At 37.6% G+C, this 14,412-nt stretch overlaps 1 protein-coding gene and 1 long non-coding RNA gene across 2 annotated transcripts; one reads left to right on the forward strand and one right to left on the reverse strand.

The window, feature by feature from the left end:
* Positions 1-2,705: 2,705 nt before the first annotated feature.
* Positions 2,706-9,340, forward strand: LOC111656805 (Golgi phosphoprotein 3-like). The gene is made up of 5 exons (XM_023408666.2): positions 2,706-3,112; positions 3,596-3,727; positions 4,487-4,601; positions 5,279-5,439; positions 6,871-9,340. The coding sequence occupies exons 1-5, from the start codon at positions 2,903-2,905 to the stop codon at positions 7,132-7,134; spliced, it is 882 nt and encodes a 293-aa protein (XP_023264434.1). The 5' UTR covers positions 2,706-2,902; the 3' UTR covers positions 7,135-9,340.
* Positions 9,341-10,542: 1,202 nt separating this feature from the next.
* Positions 10,543-11,342, reverse strand: LOC147818989 (uncharacterized). Its single transcript, XR_015437407.1, has 2 exons — positions 11,223-11,342; positions 10,543-11,122 (listed from the first exon to the last, which is right to left on the reverse strand). It is a non-coding gene; the product is annotated as an uncharacterized LOC147818989 (long non-coding RNA).
* Between the last annotated feature and the right edge of the window lie 3,070 nt (positions 11,343-14,412).

A 14,412-nucleotide genomic window follows, 5' to 3' on the forward strand; every position in this document is an offset into this window, starting at 1 on the left:
TGCTGTAAAGTGTGGATTTAAAAACAAAATAATAATAATGACCACCCTTTGCCTTAAGAACAGCACCAATCAATAAATACAATTAGTAAGTACTAATTGGTTCTACATTAGTGCACAGTTTTGATGTCTATGGCAGATAAGTTGTGCCAAGTATCTTAGAGAACTTGCCACGGTTGTTATGTAGATTAGGCTGTCTCTGTGTTTTCTGTCTCTTCATGTAATGACTCCATGATGGTCTCTGTGGAGGCCAGGCCATCTGCTGCAGGACTCCTTGTTCTCCTTGTCTCTGAAGATAGTTCTTTATGTCTCTGGCTGTATGTTTGGGCTCAGTGTCTTGCTGCAGAATGAATTTGATCAGGCACCTCCCTGATGGTATTGCAGAGGCCCTAATGGATAAGAATCTAAACATGTGAAATGCCTAAAACTTCAGCCCAGTAATGTATATGCACAGCACAACACACGTAACATCACAAGTTAAGAAATAACACTGATGTGATGTAAAGTGATCCTGTATATCAGCATTAATGAGCTTGTATTTTAACTATTTTAGTTACTGTGAATCCTTCATATTTCATTCATATCCTTTATTTCATTAAACAAAAACGAAAGTTTCTGTGACAAAGGACAATAGAAAACAAAATTATACACATTTTCAATTTCCCCCTAATAATAACAAAGAGCATTCAGCAGCATCAGTTTCTAGGCACAGAAGAGGAAAGAAGGAAAGGAAGACTTGAGATCTATTTCATACGTGCAGGCTGCCACCTAGTGGTGACACCTTATACTGCATAATGTCGTCAGTGGCTATTTGCATTGAATAATGTTAACAGTTTGTGCTCTTTATCTATGTTATATTTTTCTGAATATAAAGCTGTTATATAATAATACAGGTAACATATTTTACATACTAAATAGTGGTAAAAATGGTCTTATTGTTTGCACCAGTGGGCAACATTGTTTTATCAGTGGAAATGAGGGAGGTTATTGATAACTTGTAAAAAGTAAATTGACAACTTAGTCACTTAATTGTAGCTTGTTAGAAAACATTGTAGATACAAAGTAATAATTATAATGACAACTTTTACGCTTAAAGATGCTTCTGAACTGATAAAACAGGACTGAATAACCCCTTGCACTCAGTTTTCAAAGTTCAGATTTGAATCAAAAATAACTAGCTTGGTATTATTTGGCAAGTAGTCAAGTTTTCTATTAATTTCAACTGTCAGTCATACAGTCATTTTAGTAAACATGATGGTCCTAAGCTCACAGTTTATGTTTTGTTATGTTTTTTCATAACAACAACAATGAGTTTGAAGGAAGTTTGGGGATCTGAGAATGTGCTGTTCCATCTAAAATAAAAGTATGGAATGGATCATTGTATCAAATTTAAGTTTCATTGCAAACATCTACTTTTTGTAACTGTATCATGGTGTATAAATGTTTCTATCTAAACTGTACAGCTCTGCATGGATTGGCACCAGCCTACATCTCTGATCTCAGCCCATACCAAACCCCTTAGATCCTCTGATGAGCTCCTCCTCACTGTTCCACATTCCCAGCCTTAATCCAAAAGTGAAAGACTGTGGAACAAATTGCCCATCAATCTTCCCGATTTATCACCACTTTTAAATCCCAGCTAAAGACCCATCTTTATACAATTTGGGGCTGCTTTGCTGCCTCTGGGCCTGGACTGCACTCAACCATCGAGGGTAAAATGAATTCCGAGGTTTATCAAAGTATCTTGCAGGATAATGCCAGGGTGGCTGTTGCCAGCTGAAGCTCAGTAGAGGCTGGATGATGCAACGGGATAATTGCCGTAAAGACGGAAGTAAATGTAATACTGAATGACTTCAAACAAAGAAAATCCACCTGTTGGAGTGGCCCAGTAAAAAACCCAGACCTTAATCCAATAGAGATGCTGTGGAATGAGCCGCTCACTCCAGACATAGTGAGAATATGAGCTGAAGCAGTTCTGTAGAAAGAACAGTCAAAAATTCCTTGTGAACATTGTGCAATTCTGATCGGCAGCTACCAGCAGAATTTGTCTGAGGTTATTGGTGCCAGTACTGGTTTGACCAGTTCTTAAATCCAAGGGTTCAATTACTTTTTCCATCAGCACTGTGAATGTTGAATCGCTTTGTTCAATAGACACGAAAGAAAGTTTGTGCGATACTAGTATTATTTGTTTGTTGTTTGTCTACATTTGCAATTCAGATGAAGATCATATCACATTTTATGAGCAATAAAGCTATGGGTCTAACTATAGTATGTAAGTTTTTCTTAATGTTTATTTTCTATTTTTTTATCTTTATTTAGTCTCTTTAGTTATTGTATATTATCCAGCTTTTAATTCCATTGTTTGCGACCTACCTAATAGTTTTAGTGTTTCCTTTGACACTGGTTGTCATAAAGTTTGTTCAAAGCAGAATATTTCCATGCTTATCAGGGGTTAAGTACTGACGACAATGACTGTTTTTCTTTTCTTTCTTTTCTTTTTTTAGTCCATTTGGACAAAGTCTTGATTAATATCTGTTTGCTGCAGGGGCTGTATTACATATTTTCATTTCAAAAATCACAATATATGGAAAATGCTAACAGAATTGCTGTATGGCTTTCAGTTTTAGTGTTTTCCGATTACCGATGAAGGCAACACGGGAGATGCGTTCATGGTTCAGTTCAGATCACATCCGACGTCACTGTCAGTGCCACCATGTTGGATCAGGAAGTGGGCAGAGTCGAAGCAGGAATCCCGAGCAGGGCTTAACGTTGACGGCCGTTTTTATCCGCTCGGTCCACCGTTTCACCGTTCCCACCTTTAACATCCAGGTTACATGCTGCCTGGCTTTCCTGCTGGTCGAGGTAGGCGCTTTTCTTCGGATCTGATCGTTTTGCTGCACCAGCTATGACTTCTCTCACGCAGAGGACCTCGGGCCTCGTCCAGCGGAGGACCGAGGCCATTCGCAGCGCCGCCGCCGACAAGGAGAGGGAGTCCGACGGAGAGGAGGACGAGGCGCGCCGCGGGGAGGAGGAGGACGAGGACAAGGGGGACTCGAAGGAAACCAGGCTCACACTGATGGAGGAAGTGTTGCTGCTGGGCCTCAAGGACCGAGAGGTGTGGGCTGATTTTAATCTTGTAATCTTTTAACTTATTCGTTCAATATTAGCTAACATTGTGTTTACGTTACGCCACCAAACGTGAAGCTAACTTCGTTTATTCCAGTAATAGTTAAAATATTCCTGGATTTGTGTTTTTTTGGTGTGTTTACTGGTTTAAATGTTTAACATTAAGCTAGTTAGCAATTGTTTGCCAAGCAGCTTGTATTTACGAATGTCACAAATGCTTCTTGCCGATATCTAATAATGTATCGCTGCATATTTGTTGTTGCTCATACGTAGCTGGAAAGCAATTATACGACGTTAATTCACCAGTTTAACTTAGCTACGTAGCTCTAGTGTCCCGCGTTACCTGGGTAGTTTTATTGACAAGAGACGTGACTTCTGTCCAGCAACTCTGACAGCAACTATCAACTACACGTCAGCTAAGTTAACAAGCGCTGCTGCACCTTGGCTCATTGTTTTTCTTCTCCCCTCCCAGGGCTACACGTCTTTCTGGAACGACTGTATTTCTTCCGGACTTCGCGGGTGTATGCTGGTCGAGCTGGCCCTCAGAGGGAGGCTACAGCTGGAGGCCTGCGGGGTGAGGAGGAAAAGCCTGCTCTCAAGGAAGGTGAGAACCATGCTGATGTGGTGGGAAGTAACAGCCAGTACATTTACTTTGCACTAGAGTATTTTCATTTTATGCTACTTTATACCGTACAGTTTAAAAATACTGTAACTGTTTACTCTACTATATTATCTGACAACTGTAGTCGTAGTACTAGTACTAGTTACTATCCAGGTTTTGAATAAGAATACAAAATTGTGATGTATTATTATAGATAAGACTAGACTAGACAAATCTAGAAGCTACCCACCAGTATATGTGTGTTATATGTACTTTAACAGCTGCAACAGTAAAGTGATGTACACTTAATCCATTAATAATTATAATCCAATAATATAATATACATATATATGTAATTCTGACAATAGTAATTTTACTTTTGAATTTTGATGCAAATTTATTGTGCTTAAGTAAAATTTTGACTGTATGAGCTTTACTTGTAATGGAGTGCGAGTGCTTCTCTACTGTGGTATTGCTGCTTTTCGTAAGTCAAAAATGTGAGTACTTCTTGCATCACTGCAGATGTTCAGTCAACCCTGCAAAAATGTTCCTATACAGTTCAAGACACTTGATACCCTATTATTTTGATCTTGTGAGGAAAAGGATGCATGACATTCACCACTGTACCAAACCTTTAACTGAAAAGCCCTCACTGTACATAAGAATGTTTCCTGATTCCTGTTCATACAGGATGTGAATCAAGTTGTACGTAAGACATTAATAGTCATACTAGTTCAAATATGTGTCCTTTTGTTTGCCAAGGTGATCTGCAAGTCAGATGCCCCGACAGGAGATGTGCTACTGGATGAGGCCTTGAAGCACATTAAAGAAACACAGCCTCCAGAGACTGTCCAGAGCTGGATAGAGCTGCTGAGTGGTGAGATAAACCCTGTCGAGTTTGCTAACCAAAGCTTGCAATAATCTACTCGCTTCTCTTGTCAAGCGTGTGACCTGTTTTCATTTTCATAGCTTGTGCTGTTTGTACACTTATATACTTGTAAACTATATTATGTCTAGTGCTGCACTGATGAGTTGATAGACATAACATTTATTGCCAACTTTTTGTATAATCAAATAATTGTTTTAGTCATCTTTTCATGAAAAAAGTCAAATATTTGCTAGTTGCAGTTTGGGATTTGATTGAAAGGCAAACCAAAACATTTGAAGATATCACATTGGGCTATAGGAAGCTAATCAAGAAAATGATCAGCACATGAATTGATAATGATCATTACTTGCAGCCCTAATAATATCTGAGTTGTCAGTAGACCTTGATTAATTGATTGTTTTGCATGAAAAATGTACTAACAACTTTTATTGTATCAAACAAAAAACTGTTCATTCATAATATCATAGTTTATGAGCTTGTTATCAACAGCACTCACTCAAATTTAATGATAACTTGGAAGGAGCAGAATAAATTATTTTAAATGACCCAGCATGAGTTGCCTCTCAACTCTTATCTACATCGAGTCAACTCAAAAGTGATAAAATGACATTCACATACACTCCAACTGTTTAATGTCCTAAAATGGATCTCCTGTTGCCTTTTAGGAGAGACCTGGAATCCCCTGAAGCTGCACTACCAGCTGAGAAATGTTAGAGAACGTCTGGCAAAAAACTTGGTAGAGAAAGGTGTCCTCACCACAGAGAAACAGAACTTCCTGCTCTTTGACATGACCACACATCCACTCACCAACAGTACCATTAAACAGGTAAAGTTTTGAGACATGACCAACACGTCTTTGTTGTATAACAAGGTGATTAATAAAAGTAATAGAAAAAACCCCAGCTCCAGTTAGTGCTATTGGAGACTATTGTATGTGAAATAAAAACCTTATGATACAAGGAATAAATTCCTGCTCAGTATTCAAACATTCAGCTTTTATGACGGTGACAGTAACAGTCTCAGCTTCACTGCCTGCAGGTTTGACCAGCACTTGCACAGTAAAAGCGACACTGGATCCACTTAAAGTCTCACTGAAATTAAAGTGCATGTTTTTACTGCTACAGCACACGTACTGTATCTGTTCTGCCAATCACATGTCCTGCCTTTGAGAACAAATCGGAACCCAAAAGAACAAAATGTATACTTTATGTGTATTTTATGTGTGTGTGTGTGTATGTGTGTGTATATCTCCTTGCATTAATCCATCAGAAAGCCATTAATTCTCCACCAGTATAGATGGAGAACTTGTTTTCATAGGGGATCAAATTATTTCATTTTAAAAAGTGTCTGTGTCCTATCTAACTTACAAACATGAACACACATCCTGTCCTGGACCTTAGCTTGTTGAACGAGCGACTGAACAAACAGTCTTCGAGAAAAGTCTGTGGTCCTAACATCAGTAAGTAGCGTAGATAGCTAATGAGCTGGTTAGCTGCACCACTTTAAATAAAATGAACTTTACTTTGGACACTTGTGGTGTCTTCATTCTTCAACACCACAGTCGAAGTCCTAATAATATCAGAGTTTTCAGTATACCCTGATTAATTCATTGTTTTTGATTCAAAACTTACATACAACTTATTCTAACAAAAGAGACACTAGTTGACAGAGAAGTATTCATTGATAATAGTTCACAGGCATTGTTATCAGTTGTTGTCAATCTCATAGAAATTTTAATAATAACTTGAAGCAGCAGAATAAACAATATTAAAATTGTTTAACATGAGTTAGGCATTTTTACTACTTTATGACATTAATTAATTGGCAGATTATTTGATAATGAAAATAATCGTTAGTTGTAGCCCTGATATACAGTGTTAAAGGGATGGAGATGAAATTAAATCATTTTCTTTATATTGGTGCCCTTCCATCTTTTTGGTCTAACATTATAACAGGCATAATAATAATAATCCAAAAAAAAAACTCCTTACTGCTGCATGTTCACACTATTGTGTCACTTCCTGTCAGCACTGAGAGCAGCTTAGACAGGGGGACTTGAATTTTGTAGGTGGGGAAGAGAAAGCCAGTGAGGAATCAGAATATGTGAGGAAGAACTTGTTGTGTAATGTGATTGTCGGTATTGATTTTTCTTATCAAAATCTTGGCAAAAAAGCAAATTTTAATATGGTTTTATTCTCTTTACCTGATTGATATGTACATAAAACATATAAACATATATTCCTGCTGTTGCCTACAGCGCCTCGTCAAGAAGGTCCAGGACTCTGTTTTGGAGAAGTGGGTCAACGATCCCCACCGCATGGACAAGCGAGTCCTGGCTTTAATCCTTCTGGCCCACTCATCCGACGTTCTCGAGAATGCCTTCGCCCCACTCCAAGACGACCAGTACGACCTGGGCATGAAGAGAGTCCACACTCTGCTAGAGCTGGAGCCGGAGAAAGAGAGCGCAAAGCCCAACGCCAATGAACTTATGTGGGCTGTGGTGGCTGCATTTACTAAATGAAAACAGCTGATTGGTCTGGACTGGAAGATCTGGCTATGGTCTGTGTTATTTAATTGGTTGAAGGACTTCACTTAATGAGACAGACTTCACTTTAATGAGACAATCTATTTTGGTTGGGGAGCCTGTTTGTGCATCTATTCCGGATGACATTTTGGTGGTAGTCCATATTAATCCAGTGCAATCTGATTGGTGGTGGGCTTCACCAAGTAACATTTGATTGGCTGGAAAGGTCTCTAAATGAAAAATGACTGGCTGCTTTCACAGACTGAGGTAAGTGAGCCACTACGAAGCTGGATATACTTCTAAACATCGACACTACGAACAGATGGGCTTCTGTTAATGTTAGATGGCATCAAAGAACAAAGCAGGTAGTCATGGTGCATATGAAGATTTTGACTGGGGCCAAGTTTCCCCTCTATACTATGGAAACATCATCTCTCCATTACTACAAGACATGGCCAGAATCAAATCCTGGTCTCCATACTCTTCCCCATGCTTATGCAAGGATAACGGATAGCAAATCACACAGCTATTGATGCTCTTTGCACTCATGCAGGTCTCCTGCCTCCACCTACTCATTCCCACTTGTGTTGGGAGTTCATGCTTAGGGTTACTGTTAGAAAACACTACCTGAATGTTTTACTGATTCCCTCTGTCTTCTCATTAAATTCCCCTTTCTCCTTTCTTCCTCATTGCATTTTGAGGAGGAAAGAGAGGACACAAAGAAATACTTGAGTTCATTTCCTGCATCATCAAGAGTGAGCTGGGTAATTTGGCCCTCATAGACCAACCTAAATGAAGAATTAAACCTTGAGTCAACAAAACCTTTATCTTATTAGTTTGCTGTTTTTGCAAGGGTCCATTCTGTGTTCATAAAATAAGACTAGTCTTCCATTGCTATTTATGTTGCTTATCGATGCTTGGACTAGCCTGCCATTTATCAACTATTTTGCACAGTCAATAGCCCTCTAGGTAGGATAGTATTTATAGGGATTTTTCTTGGGTTGAGTAACCCACTTGTGAAGATGGGATTGAAAATTATAAACCTTAGCATCCATGGTTAAAAAAAAAAAAAAAAAAGGTCTCACATATTTAGTCTACAGCTATTGATCGCTCTATTGATAATGAGTTCTTTAAAATCATACCTCTGGACATATATATAAATAACTCTTATTTTTAAGTAAGACTTGAGCTGTAAAGATGTGGGAAAAACAGATTTGGATCTCTGAACCTCCCACACAAGATACAGTATGATCATTAGCAGAGCTGGTAATTGTCAGCCACATGGGCTCTTTTCACTTTAGGAAATATTAAAGCATCAACTCACCCAAATTACATATGTATAAAAAATATATTTTCTCAGGAAACACTAGTGGTAACAATTCTTGCAGGTACTTTTGAGACACCTGCCTCTGACATCTGCTTTGAATTTCCTTCTAAGATGCTTGTCAGCAGTAAAACAAAATTTCAGAAGCAGCAACCAATCCAGAGACTTTACTGTAAACGGTTTTCCTTGTAACTACTTTCTGGTGAAGAAATCGCCCTTATGAAAACTATCAACAGTAAATTCTGTGGATTGGGCCACTAGATAACAATATAGGTGAGTGAGAAAATGTATTTTGTAATTTGGGTGAATTGAGTCTTCAAGTTTCCCTCTTGCAATATATTGAATCTCTCAGTCTGTGAGCATGTTGTATTGTTTCATACATGCAGACGATGGGCCTCGGATGAATCCTTGTTTAACGCTCAACATGAAGTCCATTGGAACAAAAACTATCTCCTAACATGCTTTAGTGCAGGTCTGAGAAAACTTCTGTTTCAATATAAACTCATGATTGTAAACATCATTCTGGTCTGATCGCTGTGATCTATGTATGAAGTTACATCACCTGTTGCTTCACAGCTTACTTATAGTTCTGTCTTTTTTTCTTTTCTTTTTTTTTTTTCTAACTGCAAAATACCTGTAGGTATGAAGAACTGTTGAGATCCGTTTACAGCAAAGAGACCATGCATGCTATTGGTGGAGGGCTGGGGTACTTGTGGATGTAGCTACAGAGAAAAGGCTTGTATGTAATTATTAGTCATTTTATGTGTACGATCTAATGGAATTTAATGAAAGGGATCTTCTCTCCTATCCTCTATAGTTCTGTATGCTTTTGTATTACCACACAAAATAAAGTAAGGATCCTTTAAGTGCCTGAATTTAGCACTGTTTTGCTGTTGTCTTTTTTTGTATTTTATATATATATATATATATATATATATATATATACACACACACACACACACACACACACACACACACACACACACACACACACACAGTACTTTCTCCCATCCAGCTTGTTAAATACTCTCATAAATGTATCTCATACATTATATTAGGTAATGTTAGGTGTGCCTTGTCATAATTATCGAGTGTTTACCAACCATTTGGATAATTAAGTATGTAATTAATTTATAAAGCAAAAAGGTGCTGGTTTTCACTTATGAAATGTGAGTATTTGCTGTAGAAATTAGCTGATTCATTGATCAATCGAAAGAAAATCTGATAAGTAATTATAATTCTAACAAAATATCAAATATTTGATGGTTACACGCTCTTGAATGTCAAATTTCACTTCTGTTGACATTACTGTTAAATAAATATTACATTTCGTGTTCTTCGTCGGACAAAACAATCAAGATCTTTTAGAAACCTAATGATGAATAATTAGCTTCATAATTTATTATGAAAAAAGCCCTACTTTTTATATCACTAAACAGTAAAAAAATCGAATGATTTTTAGATTTGCGTGTCACTATTTTTTTTTTTTTTTTACATTTTATAAAGTTAATGATCAGTTCAACAGATTAAAGGAATAGTTTGACATTTGGGGAGATACACTTATTCACTCTTGTCAAGAGATTGATAACCAGTCCTGTGACTGGAGACAAAACATGAAGCTACAGCCAGCAGCAGGTTAGCTTAGCTTAGCATAAGGACAGGAAACAACTAGCATGGCACCTGTAAAGCTCACTAATTAGTGGAGACTCCAAGAGGTTAGTGGTCATAACCAGGAAATAATCTGCCACATGTTCCAACGTAAAAAGGTGAACTGTTGTTTTTCACTTCAGTTTTTCTACTAAGTAAACAAATTGTGTTATTTAATTAGCTTTAGAGGTGTACCTTTTGACAGACTGGCTAACTGTTACCCATGTTTCCAGTCTTAATGCTAAGCTAAACTAGCTGGTTGCTGGCTCCAGCTACATGCTCACTGTACAGACAGGAGACCGTTGTTAGTTATCTAACTCTCAGCAAGAAACCAAGTAAGCATTTTCTACTCCTGCATAACTATTCACCTGACTGGCATGAAGCTATTTACTTTCACAACCACTACAGTGCACATGACCAGACACTAGACTGACTGAATATACATCTTTTATTAGCAACTGGTGAAATACTTCATTAGAAAAATATCTTTTAAGATTTTTTTTGAGTAAATAAACACCCAAGTCACAATTCGTCCATGTCTTCAGTTAACATTAATGTGACAGCCTTAGACATTAACATGCATAAAAATCCAACAAACAGAACATGTGACAATCAGCGTCCTCAGCAGATAATGTCCATTCATTCTTCTTTGGTCCAGTCACCCACAGGTCTGAGTCGGTGGATCAGCAGCATCCCACACATCTGGACTCCACTCGTGTGTATGACGGTATGAATCCACTGACAGTCCACATCCAGCAGCTCCATTAAGGTGTTTCCACAAGCTTATGTACATCCCATTGGAGAGCCACAATTTTGCCACCAGTGGTGAGTATATCGAAGACTCTGTCTCTGAAAGCCTTCCAGCAATATCCTATCCATCTTGATGTACGCCAACGTCTCATTTGATTTTAGTGACAGTATTGTAGTTCTTGATCAGTATTTCCAGCAGTTTGTATCTCCAGTAAAGTTTGTCTCCAACTTGACGCAGCTCGTGTGCGCAGTGATCAACAATATCTGTGGGCGAAAGACATTTGGATAAGATAGGTTTAGGATCCATGATCTTATAAATAGATGAAGCTTGATTAAAACCAGTCAAATCTTCTTAGATACTCACCGTGGCCAGCCATTGTCATAATGCTTCTGCCTGTCCAGGAAAGAGTAGAAAGCTTTAAAGAATAGGTTTTTCTTCTCTCTCCACACTTATAAAGCTCTGTACTTGAAGCTTGACAAGAAGGAACAGGTTTGAACTATTGATAGCAGAGCAGGCTTATATACTGCTGGTGACGTAACTTTATGGCTGAGGAATCCCCAACACTCGCAGCCAAGTTCCTCCTAATCGTAGGCAGACTACTCAGTTTACAATATTGTTATGGCCACCTTTAATCAGAAGCATTACATAAAATGTGTATATTTTTGTACACTTTGCAGAACACATTGTGTACCTGTATTGTTTGTTCCTGACTGTAGATGTTTTGGGCTTTTAGTTTCAATCAACATAAACATGATCATGTGAGGACTCAGGGTTTTATTCACATATAAAACCACTGAATTAATAATTTACAATAATACATCATGGATGGAGAGAGCTGACAATATTAGAAGATGAAGTGAGTACTTATAAAATGTTGTGATGTATTTAATGAGATCGCAGGAAATTTTAACTTTAACTTCATAGAAAGTGAAACTTACAACTTATACAGCTCCAGCGTGTCACATGAAGCACGGTTTAATTATCAGAGATGACGCTGTTTGAGTGACAGAGGATGAATATTAAGAACTCACACTTTAGATAATCCCAAAATAAAGGCTTATTTTTTTTCCAGTGGCAGAGTAAAGTTCACAGGACAGCAACAATTCACAGAACCATCAGTTGCTGATTTAGTGTCCTCATGGACTGATGGTGATAAGACATGGGTTGTTTTGCAGAATGTACAGCACCATAATAGCACTGATGTATTTTCAAAGATTATGAAACACTGAATATTCAAAATAACCATGTCACTGTGTCATGTGATGTCAATAGATTGAAAGTGTTTCACCGCAAATTGTGTAGTAGTGTAGTTTACATTTAGCCGATTAAGACAATTAAAGACCAACATCAGTGGACAAAACTCATTGAGTGTGTGCTTTCAACAACAAAGAGGCATTCAACCAACAGCACCTCTGATTAAAGTACACACACCAGGGCAGTGACCTAAATACACCATGAACTGACTAAAAGGTTTGAAATGTCCAAGTCATACACTTTATACATGTCTTCCATTTCCTCTAAATTCTCCCTCATAAAGTCTCAATACCCTTCACAGCGCAGGCACGGAGGACATGTTTAGGCTTGCCCTGCATCTATCTGCCTCGGTCTGAACAGGGAAGTTCCCTGGAAATTACAGCTGTTTGTAGTCAGGTGATCTGAATGCTGCTGGTTGAATTGTTGTAACACTACTTCACTACTTCAAAGAGTCAGGTGACCGGAAAAAAGTTGGTTGAACTGCACTAACATGACTCCGTTTGTAGTAAAGAGAATATGTGTTAGTGAAATGATACCAAATGTATTCAAGTTGTGACAACTGGAACTTTTTGAAGTAAAGGTGAGGAGAAAGGAGCCAAGCAGAACTCAATCATTAAAACCTGGACATTCAGATCCTTTACTTAAGTAAAAGGACCAATACGTTAATGTAATATATTGTCCTGTCTAGTCAAGGTGCTTTTAGTTGACTGGTTTCCAGCCTAGGGGTTGCGCCCCTCCAAAGGGTCACAAGGTAAAGCTGAGGGGTCGTGAGATGATTAATAGGAGAAGACAGAAAAAAAAAAGTTCAGCCACACAAATTTTTGTTCTTTTTTTTTGTTACTTTTCTCACTTCTTACTTTAAGAGTTTCAGAACATTTATTGTTATTTATTTTGATAATCCATCATTAGCTTTAAGTTCAAATTTCTCTAATCTAAAGATTTGCTTATCCTTGGCTTTGGACTGTTGGTCAACTAAAACAAGAAATCTGAATACATCATTCATCCATCAGTTAACTGAGAGAATAATTAGCGGATTCATTGATAATGAAACTAATAGTTATTTTGTAGTTGCAGATAATTTGACCTCTTTGTACCTCAAACAATTATTAAACTGAAACCATCTGAGAAGTTCAGAGGGGAAATCACACTTTGCTGTAACTGCTAACCACTCATAGACATGTGACATGACATTTTCATCTATAACGGAACTACTAACTATAGTTGTCAAATAAATATGGTGGAATAAAAAGTACATCATCTCCAGAAAGTTTGTGGTGTAGAAAGGCAACTAAATGTAAATGTAAATGTACTTGTTATTTTCCACCGCTGCTCATTTTAAGCACAGTTTTGTTGATCTACAATGCAGAGTGGACACATGATGCAAAAGGCGTGGGCCTCGCCACTGATAACAGAGCTGTGAAAGGTCCTCTTTTATTGCCACATCCTGAACGTAGTACAGAGACGAAGAGGGGGTGTTTTCAATGTAAATATACGTTCAACATGCTTATCAGAATCACTGTACCTACACAATGTTTCGTCATGTAATACTCTGTATGTCAGCAAAGTTTCACATGTTGTTGTCGTGAAAATATCTTACGCAAGATGCGTCTGTAGTTTAATGACCCAGTGACAATCCCACTCTCTGGAAGTGGGACAGGCGACAGAAAGGTGTGTTTGTGTGTCTTTGGGCGAAAGAATAAATCAGTTATAAAACATTAACCAGTTACACTTTACACACTTTGACAGATTAGTTTGAACTGTTCTTCTTTGCCATATTTACACAGTCCTGATTGGAGTGAGTAGAGGGTGTATAGGCACAAAGCTCCTTTCAGTGTTTAAGTATTGAATGGACCAAGATTGAGAAAAAGAGAGAATAGAGTGTACAGATATAATGTTGTCAATAAAGCAGCTACAGATTTAAAGAATAAGAACCAAGACCATAAATGAGCTGCTACTGTCAACATTACATTTTATGTAATATTGTATGTATTGTATTGTATTTATTGTATGTACATATTGTTTACATTATATTTGTTTACTCAGTTACTCTTTACAAGTAGACAATGAACTATGATGTATTGTAACGTATTAAACTAATAATGTATGAGTACCATATGTAATTACTGCTTACATATTATACTACTAATAATAATAATAATGTAATAATATACAGTAACACTGTCAAAGATCATTCTTCATAAGGGATACTTTTACTTTGAGTAAGTAATTTTTTTTTGGACTAATATTTCTATACTGGTAAAAAAAAGAAGTGAAGGGCTTTGCATAACCCTCTTGCCTT

Source organism: Seriola lalandi, unplaced genomic scaffold (genome assembly GCF_002814215.2).
Source record: "Seriola lalandi dorsalis isolate HSWRI2012SDOR001 ecotype SW California unplaced genomic scaffold, Sedor1 jcf7180002054370, whole genome shotgun sequence".
Lineage (NCBI taxonomy): Eukaryota > Metazoa > Chordata > Actinopteri > Carangiformes > Carangidae > Seriola > Seriola lalandi.

Excerpts from the sequence above, each read along its gene's own strand:
- LOC111656805 (XM_023408666.2), top strand. The coding sequence starts at position 2,903 with ATGACTTCTCTCACGCAGAGGACCTCGGGCCTCGTCCAGCGGAGGACC. Across the intron at positions 3,113-3,595 it reads TGGGCCTCAAGGACCGAGAG|GGCTACACGTCTTTCTGGAA; the intron begins GTGTGGGCTGAT and ends CTCCCCTCCCAG. Across the intron at positions 4,602-5,278 it reads CTGGATAGAGCTGCTGAGTG|GAGAGACCTGGAATCCCCTG; the intron begins GTGAGATAAACC and ends GTTGCCTTTTAG.